The 16,918-nt window shown below is 34.6% G+C and overlaps 1 protein-coding gene across 3 annotated transcripts in view; it reads right to left on the minus strand.

Annotated features, from left to right (window-relative positions):
- Positions 1 to 16,918, minus strand: part of LRP1B (LDL receptor related protein 1B) — a 1,954,889-nt gene that overhangs the window by 759,295 nt on the left and 1,178,676 nt on the right. For all 3 annotated transcript variants that reach the window (XR_012421093.1, XM_005573071.4, XM_015433154.3), the window contains exons 17-18: positions 15,839 to 15,964; positions 8,226 to 8,342 (exon numbers count right to left, since the gene is read on the minus strand). Coding sequence is in view for 2 of the 3 variants with exons in the window: in XM_005573071.4 (XP_005573128.4) it covers positions 8,226 to 8,342; positions 15,839 to 15,964 (243 nt within the window). In the remaining variant the exon portion in view is untranslated. The remainder of the gene's footprint in view (positions 1 to 8,225; positions 8,343 to 15,838; positions 15,965 to 16,918) is intronic.

A 16,918-nucleotide genomic window follows, 5' to 3' on the forward strand; every position in this document is an offset into this window, starting at 1 on the left:
AGTAAATGAATAGCAGGGCAATTGGTAAGAAAAGCCCCTACAAACATGGTCATGTAAGAAAAAGTTGAAGGAAGTGGTATGTTTAACCTATAAATGAGAAGAGTTGCTTGGACACGGTGGTGTCATTAGTTATCTTAAGAGCCAGACTGTGGACAAAGTTACTGATTCCATATAACTTTAGATGACAGAATAAATATCAGTGGGTAGAATCTTTAAGAAGGCAGATCTGAGCTCCATGAAGAAAGAATATTCTGAAAATTGATTATCACCCAACAGTAGAATTAATTACCCTCTGAAATGTTGAGTTCTTTGTTTCTGAAAATATTTAAACAATGAGTAGGTAATCACTTCTGGGACCAATTTTAGAAGAATTCCTATATTTGATAAGAGATTAAGTTACAAAGCATTTTAGTCAACTACAAAAGTTTCTAATTCTGTGAGAATAGACAACTAGGAGTGAATGGGCCTGACATCCAACTGAAATCTATTAATATATTGTGCAACTTTGCACACACAATTTTCAGTACTTCAGTCTTACAATGTGAGAACTAAAATAACTTTTCTTATTCTTTCTAAATGTTCATGTATTGAATAAATGTGTGTATGTTTGGACTAGTAGGTATGTACAAACCTACTTTAATAGGAGATTAGAAGGGAGAAAGGAAGAACGAAAAGAGGTAAGAGAAAAAAAAAAATGAGTGAGTTAAAAACAAAAACACGTAAAAGTGAAATTCTTTCTTTCACCATGGCCCTGGCCCACTTACATCCAATACTAAGGATAAGGAGACACCAAGTACCCTCACATTCTACACAGAAAAGGCAATATTGGAACCATTCCATATAATAGGAGAGTATTGTATAAGTCAACCTTCTGGAGACACCACTAGACCAACCTGCGGAGAGATCCACAAATACAAGAGGAGAGACTCCGTGAGAATCATTCATGAAATTGTGTGGGTGCCTGAGAAGGCACTGATGAGATGTTTTTTTCTGCAAGTGATCTGGCCCTTTTACCTGTATCTAGAGAAGAGCAAAGAACTGGAGAGTGATCGCAGGCCCAAGGTAATTAGGAGAGCAACCTGCTCACAACATTCGGGAAAGCAAAATAAAAAACGTAGACCTAGCAAAGACAGAAAACCTTTTCTTGTCACATCAGTAATGCAACCAAAAGAGCAGCCCACTAAGCAAGGGGATTCTAGCAACTTAAGGCTATGAGATATACATCCTGTGGTGGGAATGAGGAGGTATGGGGAATAAAAGATACCTAGGTCTAGATATGTAGGGAACACTGAAGAAGGGAAAAAAAGAGAGAAGAAATGAGCAGGAGGAAATTCAGGGAATTCTAAAGAGGGATGAGACTCAAACCTCTCTGAAGATCTCACACAGAAGCCTCTCAATAGAGTTGCATTTCTCATGTGTCAGAGGATCGTGAAATTTAAAGAAGTAGAAAAGAAGTTTCCTCTAGATCTGCTTGAAAAGCTGTTACTCATTTCCTCCATGTCTCCTCTCTGCCTGAAGAGCTAAAGTTACATGAGAGATAAGTAGGGAGTAACAAAGCAGGACATATTTTCCTTCCCATTCTTAGAACCTCAAGTCTAGCCAGCAATGAGGGAGGAGAAAGCTTTGACTAAGATATAATACTGGTGTTTCAAAATGCATTGGAACAAGTTATAGAAACTAAAACTTACCAGGGTCATTGTGTGGTGCAAAGTTATTATGAAGGAATGGCAAAGGAGTTGAAAACAGTGCTGGACAATAATTATATTTCAATATTCCACTGGATTACTACTACTCATTATAGGGTTACACACATATGCAGGTTTTTTCTTAGAAAATAAAAAATATTATACTGAATCAGGAACTTTGCTTTTCTAAAAATCTTGTGTAAAATATATTATATACAACTTACTACTGATTTAACTGGGTAAAAACTCCATTTAGATAGCTGAAACTCTTCCTTCTTTCTCTATTTTTCTTTTTACTTATTTATGTATTATTTTTTTTGAGGATGGGTCTCACTCTGGTTGTCCCAGACTGGAGTGCATCATGGCTCACTACAGCCTAAACTTCCTGGACTCAAGTGATCATCGCACCTCAGCCTCCCAAGTAGCTGGGACTACAAGCACCCATCACTACCCCTGGCTAATTTTTTGTACTTTTTGTAGAGATGGGATCTGGCCATATTTCTCAGGCTGGTCTGGAACTCCTGGGCTCAAGTGATCCACCTGCATCAGCCTGCCAAAATGATAAGATTACAGGCATGAACCACCATGCCTGCCTACTCTTCTCTTCCTCTCTTCTTCTTTCTCTCTTCTCCTCTCCTGTCCTGTCCTTTCCTCCCCTTTCCTCTCCTCTCTTCTCCCTATCCCCTCCTCTCCTATCCTCTTTTTTCTCTTTTTTTTTTTTTTTGTAATTTTATAAGATAGCAAGATTACAAGAGCATTTAAAGTAAGATTACAAGTACAAGAGACAAAATGCTACAATCTACGTGGTTTTAAAAGATCAACATCCATAAAATTGAGTAATATTAACTTTGCAAACTTTAGTCGATTTTTATTTCTACTTCATTGAACTATCTTTTTTTTTTTTTTTTTTTTTTTTTTTTTTTGAGATGGAATCTCACTCTTGTTGCCCAGGCTGGAGTACAGTGGCATGATCTTGGATCACTGCAACCTCCACCTCCCAGGTTCAAGCTATTCTTCTGCCTCAGCCTCATGAGTACCTGGGATTACAGTCATGCACCACCATGCACCACTAAATTTTTTGATACTTTTAGTAGAGATGGGGTTTCTCCACGTTTGCCAGGTTGGTCTCAAACTCTTCACCTCAAGTGGTTCACCTACCTTGGCATCCTAAAGTGCTGGGATTACAGGTGTGAGCCACCACACCCAGCCTGAACTACCTTTCAATCTCTTAACAAACTTTAGATAATTTCGCAGGTTGAAGGCTTCTAACAAATTAGGTACTACCAACTTACATTAATGAATCTTTATTAAAATATAATAAATGTAAACTATTTGGAGATACCTGGAAGACAGAACAAGCCAAAGATTGTTAAAGTTTAAAATGAATAACCATACTTTTTTGACTATAAATTGTCTAAAGGACAAAACATGTCATTGTTTGAAACATTATGTTTAATCATGAAATGCCCTTATATTTAATGTTGTAATTTGAGGATGGTGATATGGCTTGGCTTGTCCCCACCCAAATCTCATGTTGAATTCCCACGTGTTGTGAAAGGGACCCAGTGGGAGGTAACTGAATCATGGGGGCAGGTCTTCCCCGTGCTGTTCTTGTTACAGGAAATAAGTCTCGAGAGATCTGATGGTATCATTAGAGGGAGTTTCCCTGCCCAATCTCTCTCTTTGTCTGGTGCCGCCCACGTAAAATATGACTTGCTCCTCCTTGCCTACCACCATGATTGTGAGGCTTCTATAAATCCAGTTAAACCTCTTTCTTTTGTAAATTGTCCAGTCTTGGGTATGTCTTTACCAGCAGCATGAAAATGGACTAATACATATGGGAAGGAAATTTGTAAGGATAATTGCTTCCAACTTAAATTAGTTTTGCATATACAAAACATTCTTATGTTACATAAGTTCACAGATGATAAAATCAAATACACATGGTACAAGGATCAGCATTAATTGAGAATTTGTTATTAGGGTGGTGCAACAGTAACTGCGTTTTTGTTGTTGTTGTTGTTGTTCTCCATACTGGTAAAAACCATAATTACTTTTGCACCGACCTCATAGAAACGTAAATTCTTGGGCCCCCCCTGAGACTTACTGGATCAGAGACTCTGGAAATGAGGCTCAGCACTCTGTTTTTTAACAAGGTCACCGAAAGACTCTGATGGATGTCTTGAGTTTTCAAATTTGATTACACATTTCACCATTTGGGAAGCATTAAAAATACTAATTATTGGGTCCTACTCCTGGAGATTCTATTTAATTACTCTGGAATGAGGCATGGGCAGGTGATTTTAAAGTTGCCCTGGTAATTATTTTATCGATAACTTAAGTTGAGAAACAATGTTAGTCTTAGCCTTGAAATTAAATTGACCGTTCAATTCCTTGACACAAGGTCCACTTTCAACACAGGCGTCACAATTTGAATATGTCTTCTCTTGTTTGCATCATCAATTTACAAATTATTCTTTCCACATGTGAAGACTACTAAAAAAATTAAACAACTGCTTAAAGATTAAAGCTGAATCCTCAGACGGCCTTCCCAATTAATGTAAATGTGCGCCCACATATAATCTCAACCTAAAATCTGCAATTAACTTGTAAAGGCAAAATGCAAGTAAAATGAATTAGGTTTATAAATAGATGCTAGTAAATTCCAGTGAAAACTTGACCCTCAGTTGCAGTACCTTCAACACCTAATTACCAGCAGAAACATTTCGAATCATAGGCTTTGCATGTTTTTAAATTCAAATTTTAGTATCATTTTTAACGTGTAACAGTACTGATAAACCTAACAGAGATTATTCATGGAGCTGAAATGTAAAAACAAAAAAAGTGATTGCAGCATCTTCCGGTAGGATGAAACTTTTGGGAATCTGGGCTATTCCGATGACAAAAGTAAAATATGGCCAGTACGAGTTTTATAATAAAACTAGAAATGAGTTGAATCTATATTTATTTATAGTATAGTGTCAAATAGGGTGAGTGCTTTTTAAAAAAATGCACTCCTTGTCATTTTGTATGCAGTGCAGGGATAATTTCTATTACAGAGATCTGTGCCATTCTTTCTTATGATAACTTTAAAAGTGAAATTGTTCCTACTAGACTTTGTCAGCTTCTCTTTTGATGTAAATTTTGATTTTAAATAACAATGTGAAAGGTGTGTTACTGAAGAGAGAAACATGTTTGAGGTAAAACAGGTTTCCTTCCTTGTAAAGAAGAAATGGTACTGCTACTAACCCATATCCATAGTTTACAGATACTCTGTAAAATCTGGCTATATTTCAGAACCAAACTGTCTAGCTGCTAAATTGTTACAGTGTGTTCATATCCAACTGTGTGCTGCAGTTCTCTTGTACCAACTTGTGAGAGTCTATTTTTATTTTAATTTTTTTGAGACAGAGTCTCACTCTGCCACCCAGGCTAGAGTACAGAGGCACAATCTCAGCTCACTGCAATCTCTGCCTCCCGGGTTCAAGAAATCTTCCCACCTCCACCTCTGGAGTAGCTGGGATTACAGGCACGTGCCATCACGCTGGCTAATTTTCGTATATTTAGTAGAGACAGGGTTCTACCATGTTAGCCAGGCTAGTCTCTAACTCCTGGCCTCAAGTGATCCACTCATCTTGGCTTTCTAAAGTGCTGGAATTACAGACATGAACCACCACATCCGGTCATGAGACCCTATTTTTAAATTTTCACTGATTCTATTTGCCAGTTGTAAAGCACATGTCATTTTTTAAAATAATTTTTATAAATGTAAAATTAAACAAATAATGTTTAAAACAAAGGTAATATATACCTGAGACTTCTAATTTCTTGATAATATTACTAGGTTGCTCTTGAAGTTATTCGTGTCAGCTGTATCTGAATAGTGGAAATACTACATACTAGTGCGTTACTGCATATCGTCCTAATTCCACATTCAGAGAATCATGTTGGCAACTTGATATTGGGAGTATTTACAGCACAAAAATGGGCCAACAATACGTCAGGGTTCCTCCCCACCAGGAAATGTTAAAACATTTACCAATACAACAAGGAATGAAACCTACTATAAGTATATGTGCATTTAAATCAGATAGTCATTGAAGTATAATGGCATTATCTGCACCCTCTGCATGGATCACAAAAAAAGTCAGCCTAAAATGGTTGGATTCTAGTGGTAAGTATGCCTGGGTTAACAATCTGTTCCTTCTATTTACTAGCTTTGTGATCTCAAGCAGGTTTCTAAAAGTCTCTGAGTTGTAATTCCTTTATCTGTGATATGTGAACCACAAAATATTCCTCATAGATTTGTTATTATAAAAATTCAACAGAAAAATATGTGTCTGGCAGCGCTACCAACCCTTCTTCGCCTCACCTCATAAAAGATATACAAGTTTGCTGCTATAGTCATTTAGATTATTATTAAAATTTTAGGTATTTTCCTCTTTTGATTAAAGTAAATTGTTATTGAAATAAAGAAACAGGTCTTATCCTTGTCCTTTTAAAAAAATAAAAGAAAAGAGAAAATCTGATCGAAGACCTAATAGAAGTTCTTTAAAGAGCTCATACTTTATTTTCCTAATTGTTTTCATGACATTTCTTATCTGAATTGAGACTCTGACTCCAGGGCCTCTCTATATTTAATGTTATTAGATTGTTCGTTACCTTGCTGGTATTCTCTGAATAAGGATGCTCACTGTGGAAAGGAATCAAGTTTTCTAAAATATAGAGCAACTTAGCAGCAGACTCAGCCAGATTTAGGACCACACAGTTAGTCTGGATAGTGGAAAAGAGAGAGAATATACTGCTCAATCCACTTTATTGGTCAGGCTCCAGATATTCTATTATATACATAAAATATGCTATCGTCTCTTGTGTGGTTCTCTAGTGCTTTCTTCCATACTACTGCTGTCGCCTTCTTTACTATATCACTTACCACCACTTACTTTATACTTTATTCAGAGGTTATATACTCAAATGTTTACAGGGACATAATAGTCTAGCATAAGAAAATTTTAGATAAGCGTCCTTCAAATACAGGCATTTAAATTGAGAGGTTAACACCACGGAAAACAGTATAGAGATTCCTCAAAAAACTAAAAGTAGAACTACAATTTGATCCAGCAATCCCAGTACTGGGTATCTACCAAAGGAAAAGAAGTCATTACATGAAAAAGACACATGCACACACGTTTGGAGCAGCACAATTTGCAATTGCAAAGATACTGAACCAACATTAGTGCCCATCCAACCACTGGCTGGATAAAGAAAATGTGGTACATATACACCATGGAATACTACTCAGCCATAAAAAGGAATAAAATTATGTCTTTTCCAGCAACTTGGATGGAGCTGGAGGCCATTATATTAAGTGAAGAAACTCAGGAATGGAAAACCAAATATTGTTTTCTTATCACTTATAAGTGGGAGCTAAGCTATGAGGACGCAAAGACATAAGAGCGATGTAATAGACTGTGGGGTCTTGGCAGGGGGAAAGCTGGAAAGGGGTAGAGGATAAAAGACCACATATTGAGAACAGTGTACTCCGTTCGGGTGATGAGTGCACTAAAATCTTAGAAATCACCATTAAAGAACTTACCCATATAACCAAAAACCACCTGTACTCCCAAAACTATGGAAATTCAAAAAAATAGAAAAAATAATAAACAGAAGGGTTAAAAACCTTATTTTTCTACTACTAAAACCATAAGTGTTAAATTATTAAAATGTATATTTATTGCATTATATTTTAATAAATATGCTATACATGTCTAAATTATGGGTACAATTTTCCCATAATTTAAAAAAATCTATTGCCATGACTGAAATAAAGCACAAGTCTTAGAAAGCCTGGTTCATTCTGTTACTGTGTTTCACTAGACATTACTGAGACAAATGATATGAAACATACTGATGCATGAGTGCAATGAGAAGAATTAAATTTGTAACTTGATGTGACAATACATTTTTACTATTTTCAAAAGTAAGAGAATCTGTGCAAAGTGGGAATTTTGCCATCAACAAAAATATTATCTTTAATATTGTTTGTCAGTCAGAATCATACGACTGTACAGAAATGAAAACAATGATTTACCAATTATGTAGTCTCAATCTGAATCATTTATTCTTCCCGGAAGATAACATATACAAGCCAATAAGAAACACGTCCTCCTCCTTTATCCTAAATGTTACCCCATGAACTACTCTCTTTGACAAGTTTAATCACTACAGACATAAGATTAATAATGAACATTGGAGATTGTCCTGTTAGCCATGTAATAACCACTTCCTAATAAAATCTGCAATGTTTAAATCCATTTATTTTTGCTGAGAATATTGTTTCTACCGCACAAATAGGAATTATTCAGAAGTTATCATTAAAGCGCACACTCAGGTCCAAAAGTTTGTAACAGAAAGTGACATATCCTCTGTCTATTTTACCTGTAGTCATAAAGATATAAATAGCTTTTTAAGGAGGGTATAGTGATAGGATATCGTATCTGACACAACCTCTACTAACAACATGTTTCACTCACAACTTACCACAAGATGCCATTTCATCTGTCTGGTCACCACAGTCGTCTTCCCTGTCACACAGCCATGCTCTGGGAATGCAACGCCCATTTCCGCAAGAAAACTGGTCTACCTGGCATGTTCTGGCTGTGATGATCAATTAATATACAAAAAATCAATTTAGAGGCCTTTTGAACATCAAGGATATAATTAAGCATGCAACATCCTTTCATACATAAGATAGTATATTTCTCTATTAAAATAAAATATTTTAAATGTCCATTTTTATTTAAGACTTCTGAATACCAGCTTGCTTGTCTTCTCTAAAGTTCACATGCTTTGCCCTTCAATTATCAATGACTGCTAAATGACAAGATAGTAATCCTCACACAGTTCCGTAAATGAAGCTATGAATTCATTATTTTAAAATTTTGCCCAGCATGTGCTTATGAATATAAGGTTGAATTAAGTATCATCCAACTCTTAATTAACAAAAAAAGAATTTTGGATAGCATTTGCTAATAAACCAAGAAAATTTTTTTGCAGTATTATAGAAGGCATTATTTGGAGACGATCTCAGTATATCTAGTTTCTAATCATGGGGTCAGAATTGTCCTATTCCTCTAACATTTTTAATGCATTTATTTCTTGATCTCTAAATGATCTACTGTATGAAGTGAGAGCGCAAAAAAATAATTTCTAAAACGTATATTTAGCCTTAAGATGTTTTCTTTTTAACTCATTTTTCAGTACAATTATTTTTAAAAGTATGACTTTTTAATCAAGGTATATTAATGAACTTTGCTTTGGGCTCTCTTAAGGGTTTCAATGAACACAAACATGGAATCTTGCTTTCTATGTTAGCCGGAGGCAGTGGTTTAAAGTTATTCAGAAAAGGGGTTATGTTCAACAGGAAATTTGATAAAACTTTTCTAGTATAATCAGGGCAACTTTTAAAAGCATGAAAGCTTAAATAGCTTCCCTGCCTCTTCCCCCAGGCCTTTGTTAGTGACATGCTTAGTTGTTTTTATCATCGATTTTCTTTTTTTTTAATTTTGTCCCTCTGAACTACAAATATGCCTTTATGAGCCTCAATATCCCATCTACCCTTTCCTTTCATTGGACTAGAGAAAAAAATGAGATATTTTGGGAAAGGGATACTCGGTCCTATGAAAATTTTGGATAGGTGAGGCTGGAACAGATAATGAATAATTGGGGTCTGAGTGTCAGTGGCTACCATAAGGGAATCTTGATGAGTTTATAGACTTCCTTTTTCCTAGGTTTGAGAACCGTTATTTGTCTCATCAAAACACTTTGTGAACTTGGCTACTGATGGTTGGTATAAGAGAGAGAGTGGTGCAAAGCCAACTCAATCAACCACATTAAAATGAGTTCCATGAATTAGGGCTTCAGAAATCATTGAAAATAATTTTTTACAAGATAGATACATTGTTCTGCCCTTTTAAGAAAAGTGCACTTGCAGTGTTAAGATGTATATTCATTATTAGTGAATATTTTAAAGATTATCCTAGAAAAACAAACGAAAAATTTACTGGCTTGGTTTGATACATTAGATTGTTCCTAGTCTTACTGTCTAAAATTAGAAATATCAGGAAAATTATTATAGTATGTATTTTGCTTTGCTTATATGATAAGGTTCCTAAGTCTAAAATATTTTATGCACTATCTGATTTTTTCATTTTACAAATTCATCATTTATTTTACATTAACAGATTTTAAATATTCCAGCAAACATATATGCTTCTATAGTTTTTAATGTTAAAATTACAAGTAAAATTAAATAATTCTATATTGTCTCATTTAATTCTACAGATTTTCTGGTAAATTATTCTGTCATCTACACTAAAATGAATAAAGTTCTTAGATAATTGTTATAACATTATGTCTGCTGAGAAACAAAATAACTATACATGTATTTGTATTAACCTAGAGAAGGAGGTAGAAAGATATACACAAAGTCTAATGTCATTAGTTTACTTGATAGGAAGGGGTAAAAATAGAAGTGTGAGAGAGATTAATAATTTTTCCCTTACATATCTCTGTTTCACTGGTTACAATATATACCTTTTTATCTTTTGAGTTTTAAGAGAAATTTAATAAGAGCATTTTTTTTCAATTCTTGTTTACTTCCTTTCACCCTACCTTGCCTCCTTCCTTGTTTTCCCTTGTTGTTTCTCTTTTTTTGTTTTCCATACCTTTCTTCCTCCTTCATTCTTTATTTCATTCCTTCAGTCTTTCTGTTCTCTTGCTTTATATAAATAAACATTATCACATATTTCTATCTTAAATTCTAATTGGCCCATAATAAGAATATATTAAATTTATCAAAACCAATGTTCTTTTATTTGACATTCTTCTGTCACTGTATTCTCGCCTAATAATTCAGGTTTAATTCTAGCAAAGTTTTATCAGATTGTTTTCTTTCATTAGGAAAGCTATGGTGATTAGAGAGGAAAATGAGAAAGAATTTCTATGAACCTGTCTCATATTGTGTATGACCCATCTCACATTGTGATGGTGTGGGAATTTGTGTTACCTCATTAACTTTGAAGCTGGAGGAACTGTTATGACCTATTATTCCAAAGAGTATTCACTGTATTATTATTGAGGGAAAGTATGCCCTGAAGATATATGAATTCACCGTCTGTTCTAATCATGGAGAAAATTATTCATTTAGTCTACTAGGCAATTTTAACTGATTTCAGATGAGAAAGATGCTTCATTCCACAAACCCTCAAGGACCGTTTACATGATATAATCAAGTTGACCAAATTATCACTTTCTAATCAATGAATTTTTCTGAAAACAAACCCACAACATTTACTTTTTCATTTCTTGTCTCCATCAGATCTAAGTTAGTTTGGAGGCAAGATTAGCAGAGCAGCCTCATAGGACTCTAATTTTGTAGCACATGCTGCTCTAAGGAGGAAGAAATTTACACCTCCTTCAAGAGAATTGTTTGTCTAGCTGCTGAATCAGAGATTCAGTGTAATCATGCTTCTCCTGTAGCCATGTAACAGTGAGAACTCTCACAAGGCACACAAACTATACAGGCAAGAGGAGACTAGAGCATAGCACTATTCCTAAACATCACCTTTTCTGTATTGTAATCAAAGCATTCTACTTAGCTGTATTTAATGTCATATCAAAATGCACTCATTCTTCTGTAAAGAGAAGTCTAATTTTTAAATACATTAGGGTATTTTGCAATCAATTATATTTATCTAGTATGAATTTAGTTATAATTGGTAGAGGATGTGAGAAGAGCAAATATTATGTAATCTAACCAGAGCACTATGGTGGGGTGAAATGTTGATATGAAATTGTCTAGGCTTGAATATAAGGAATGATCATGTTTCCATGAAGAAAAATAATTTCAAATCTAACTACTTTTCATCTTCAGTCTCTGGGTCTCCCTCATGAGTAGACAACAATATTCTGGATGTTGACAGAGAACGGCTCCCAAGACCCTGACTGTGTCCACTTACTCCAGCCCCCTGTGTATGTGCTATTTCCTCTTCTGGGCAAATTCTCCAACCCTTTCTCTTATTATTCACTTCACCCCACCCTGGATAATCTATTCTGGTCAATTGTTCTTTTTTTTCCTAGTGAAATATTTCTACCATCTAGCAAAGTAAAGGAAAAAAATATCATTAGCATCAGTTTACTGTTACATAGCTATATCAAATCTTATTTATTTTTATATTTGTTACAGATTTTTATTTTTGTTTTATCTAAGAAAAAAATATATGTACTTATATTTCAAATTTCCTACATAATCTTTCTCAATCACATTTCCCTCCCTCTCTTTCCAGAGGTAACTAATCTTCTTGTTTTTTTTTTTAATTTCTGGGCATATTATACTATTCCTATTTATGAATTCATAAACACTATGTAAAATTATTTTATATTTTATACTTCATATAAATGATATTGTTTATTTTCTTCAATTTAGTGTTTTATTTATTTTTTCCTTGGATGAGGGTATCTCATCTAATTTAACTTTATTTTTAAATTCATTTTTGTTGATATTTGAGTTCTTATTCAGATATTTTAATTATGAACAGCATTCCATGAATAGAACACAATATACCTATCCATTCTTCTGTTAATGGACATTTTAATTGTTTCAGTTTTTCACTATTACAGCACAAGACAATGAAAAATTTTATTCATGTCTCTCTCTTCATGCACAGGTATTAGATTATAAACATAGAAATATAATTACAAAATTGAAGGTATGCACATCTTCACATTTATTGAATTTGGCCAAATCACTTTCCAAGATAGAAAATCAATTCACACACCCAGCAGGAGTGTTGACAATTTCTTTTTCCCACAGTATTGCCAATGCCGTGTTTTACCAGATTATTTTATTTCTTCTAATTGAATGGCTGCAACTGTCACTTATGAATTTTTCTTAAGCTTTTTATAAGGTTTAACTTAGACAGTGCTTCCTTCAAGAAGTACTCCCAGATAGCTAAAGACTGTATTCCATACCCTTCCTATGTGCTTCCATGTGGATCAATTTAACACTTTGAATACTGCATTAGAATGGCCTGTTTATACTTCTTTCTCCTAGTCTTCACTCTTAGCTTCTTGGGGAAAGACATTGTGTATTTTCTTTCATTCTATCACCCGTGCCTTGGTAGATATTTAATGAAGTAAATAAATTCATGAAGTAGAAATTTAAAAAAATAGGAAATTGGCTTATTGTGGACTCTGTCCAAAAGGAGGAGGAGGAGGAGGAGGAGGAGGAGGAGGAGGAGGAGGAGGAGGAGGAGGAGGCAGAGGAAAGAGAAGAAGAAGAAGAAGAAGAAGAAGAAGAAGAAGAAGAAGAAGAAGAAGAAGAAGAAGAAGAGTAGTAGTAGTAGTAGTAGTAGTACTCGTTTAGAAAGATGTCTCATAAATTATACAAGGGTTTTCTTTTAAAGTAATCACAATGCAAATGGCTACAGGATGGTAGCCATTTTCAATATTCAATAACAAAGTAATTCCCCATTGGAAAGTCTTTTTATCTAGCATATATGTCCACGTATTCACCTCTATCTAGCAATGGATTGAAATTCAGAAAGAAATATGGTCTATATAAATGTACCCTTTTTTTCCAGTATGATAAGCTATGTGACCTATTTATATATTTTGATGAAGTGAAATGGAAGTACATTGTAGCATGACTATGTACTTCATTGCTTACAAAGCAAAAGACATATTTATTTTTATCTTTGTTCTCTTTATTCAAGTTCTTAAGGTGTCCAGTGACTATAACAGCTGTCATAAATATACTGACAAAAAGATCTAGTAGTGAGTGGTAGACTTCATCTGGCAGCACTTAAAGTGGCATTTAAGTAAGCTATGTTCTATTTCCTGGTAGACCACAGGACTTGAGTAATTTAGGTATCTTATTATTAGGTTGGTGCAAAAGTAATTGTGGTTCTGCCACTAAAAATAATGGCAAAAGCAGAAATTATTTTTACACCAACTAATAATTAAAATTGTTTTATTTGCTCTTATACATAAACATTTTTACTTTTACTACTATAAATAGCTAGCCAATCACAAATGCTTTTTTAAAAACCATGTAGAAACAAGCAGATTTTAAAAATCTAACAGAAATGAAGAAAACATGGTATCATAAATTGAGCCAGCAACGCCTTCAATTTTAAAATGAAAGCGATGTTTGTTTAGGATATTATAAAGCATAGTCTCTGAATTGAATCTTAATCTCAAAAGAATAATAATTGGGCCAGGCATGGTGGCTCACACCTGTAATCCCAGAGCTTTGAGAGGCCTCAGTGAGCAGATCACTTGCAGCCAGGAGTTTGAGACCAGCCTGGCCAACATGGTGAAACCCTGTTCTCTTCTAAAAATATGAAAAAGCCAGGCATAGTGGTATGCACCTCTAGTCCCAGCTACTGTAGTAGCTGAGGCAAGAGAATTGCTTGCACCTGGGAGGCAGAAGATGCAGTGAGCTGAGATCATGCCACCATACTCTAGCTTGGGAAACAGAGCAAGACTATGTCCAAAAAAAAAAAAAAAAAAACTAAACAAAAAAAAAAAAACAGAAAGAAGAAGAAGAATAATAATTGCACTCATTTAGAAAGATGTCATTAAAAATTATAGTCATATGGCAAGAGTAGCTTAAGTTAAACTGGCCATACCTAAAATTCTAGCTAATATGCAGGATAATAATATTTGGGATAAAAAGAAATGACCTTGGAGACAAAACTCTTGGATCGCGTTTCCCCTGATCTGTTACCAGTGATGTAAGTTTCGGCAAGTTCCTTCTCCCATGCCCATCTATAAGATGGACAGTCTGGAGGGTAGGGACTTAGGACTTGATGGCCTCTAGAGGTCCTTTTATCTTAGAAAGCCTTTTGTAAAACAAAAGATTTGTTGTGAGACAAAAAGATCTTGCAAAAAATTCTTTTACTCTAAAATGTCAGATGAGGTTTTTAATCAGGGGCCAAGAGAATAACTGGCCCATGGATCCTCAGCAAATTTATCACTATGTAAAAAGCTGAATAGAAGACACAGACTAGGATTATGGAACAGTGACTGTTTTGCTCCTGTCGGTGTTATTTCGTGCATAGGGAAAATCTGGAACCAATTTCTAGTTAATTCATACTCTTACCATGCTGGGAAAAAAAAAATGCACAAGGAAATCAAAAGTGCAGAGAGGCATGTCTTTCCAAGAAAAAGCTGGTAGTGACCAAGAGTGGAAACCAGTCTTCTCAACCCCTGGGTCTTTACTCTAGAGGCTGCCCTGTATTTTTCACTGGTAAATTATAATACTTGTTATTGAGTAAGGCTTATGTTGGCAAAAACAGAAAGAGTTGATGGGTGGTTGATATGTTATGATGTTGCTATATGTAATGGTTTACAAAATCAATTTTTATGAATCATATCAATATGAGCCATCAAATACACTATTTTTTTCTTTATCATTTAAAAAGAAACACTAGGCTGCTGCTAGTCAGTATCATTTTTCAACATTTATCTGATTAATAATGACCTTTCTGGTACCCCGTTGTAAACTATACCACAAGCTGTATATTTCCATTCAATGAGAATCTGGCTAGGGATTCAAAGATTTATTACAATAGAATAGATTATATGGAAATATAAATAGGCTAGTGGTCTTGAGATTTCATGGGGGAAAAAATTTACCTCACATAAATAATGTGCATGAATAGAAAACTATTCACAGAGGTATTCTATAGTAGACTAAATAAAATTTATAAATTATTTTCTCAAGGTAAAAAAAAAAAAAAAAAAGTCCTCCTTGTGAGATGGCCTATATCACAGCATGCTAGCAAACATCAACCTCCACTGCCAAGTAGGATTTAGTAGGGACAAGTCTTGTACAAGTAGTGTGTCGACAGTCAACCCATATGGATAGATGAAGTGCCAAATTAGTTTGGAAAGCAGAGTAATGTCCAAAGATTAAGTAAAAGATAATTTGTATTCTAGTCTTTGTGGCATCAAACTCTGAATTCATTTACTATTGCAATAATCAGATCATCAGCACTAGGAAAGTTCAGCTCAGTTCAAAGCATTGACTTGCATTTTTATGAAGACTAACTTTGGAGATTTATGTGTATATCCAAGCAAAGCTTTACCTGCACAAGTTTGATTGGATTCATCTTCATTGCTCCCACAGTCATTAGCTCCATCACAAAGCCATCTCTTGGGGATGCAGCGATTATTCTGGCATTTAAACTGATCATCAGGACAGCTATGATTGACTAGGAGGGAGAGGGAAGCAAGTTTAATTATTTAAAATTGAATAAAGTTGTGAATGTTTTGAATGAGTTACAGAAAAGTTACAGTAATAATAATATTACAGTACAATAAATGCCATAGATTCTGTCATTCATTGCCTTATATTTAATAGCAAATACTAATATCCACTTTGTTAAAATGTAATGCTTTTACAGAAAACATCAGGTAATTAATCGTAAATAAAAGGAAATGTATTGTTTTTTATGTCTCCGTTAAAACCAACTGTATGGCTGGATGTGGTGGCTCATGCCTGTAATCCCAGTATTTTGGGAGGTCAAGGTGGGTGGATCACCTGAGGTCAGGAGTTCGAGACCAGTCTGGCCAACATGTTGAAACCCCGTCTCTACTAAAAATACAAAAAAATTAGCCAGGCATAGTCCGCTTGCCTGTAATCCTAACTACTCAGGAGCCTGAGGCAGCAGAATCACTTGAACCCGGGAGGCGGAGCTTGCAGTGAGCAGAGACTGTGCCATCATACTCCCGTCTGGACAACAAGAGTGAAACTCTATCTCAAAAAAATAAAAATAAAACCAACTGTATCACTAAGTTTGTTTTCTCATTCCTTATACCAACTGGAGACGCCACTTAAAAATTTTTATCAAGAACATTTAAAATTAACTTCAAATTTTAATGTTAAACATAACAAGTATGTATTGAAAATAATTTAGTCATATATATTAAAAATATTTTTTAAACCACATAACCATTCAAATATTTCTTAACATACTAAATAAGCCTACATTTATTACTCTCTGCCCAGTGTTTCTTGGGAATGGAAGGAAAAACACAGAAAAGAAAAATGCATCACTTGTGACCTAGAGTTGATGTTAACTATGAGATTCTGTATTATTTTAAAAACAAAACCCAAAAAAAATCATCATGACTTTTCTTCCCTAGTACAAACAAATAAACATGCA

This window comes from Macaca fascicularis, chromosome 12, assembly GCF_037993035.2.
Source record: "Macaca fascicularis isolate 582-1 chromosome 12, T2T-MFA8v1.1".
Taxonomy (NCBI): Eukaryota; Metazoa; Chordata; class Mammalia; order Primates; family Cercopithecidae; genus Macaca; species Macaca fascicularis.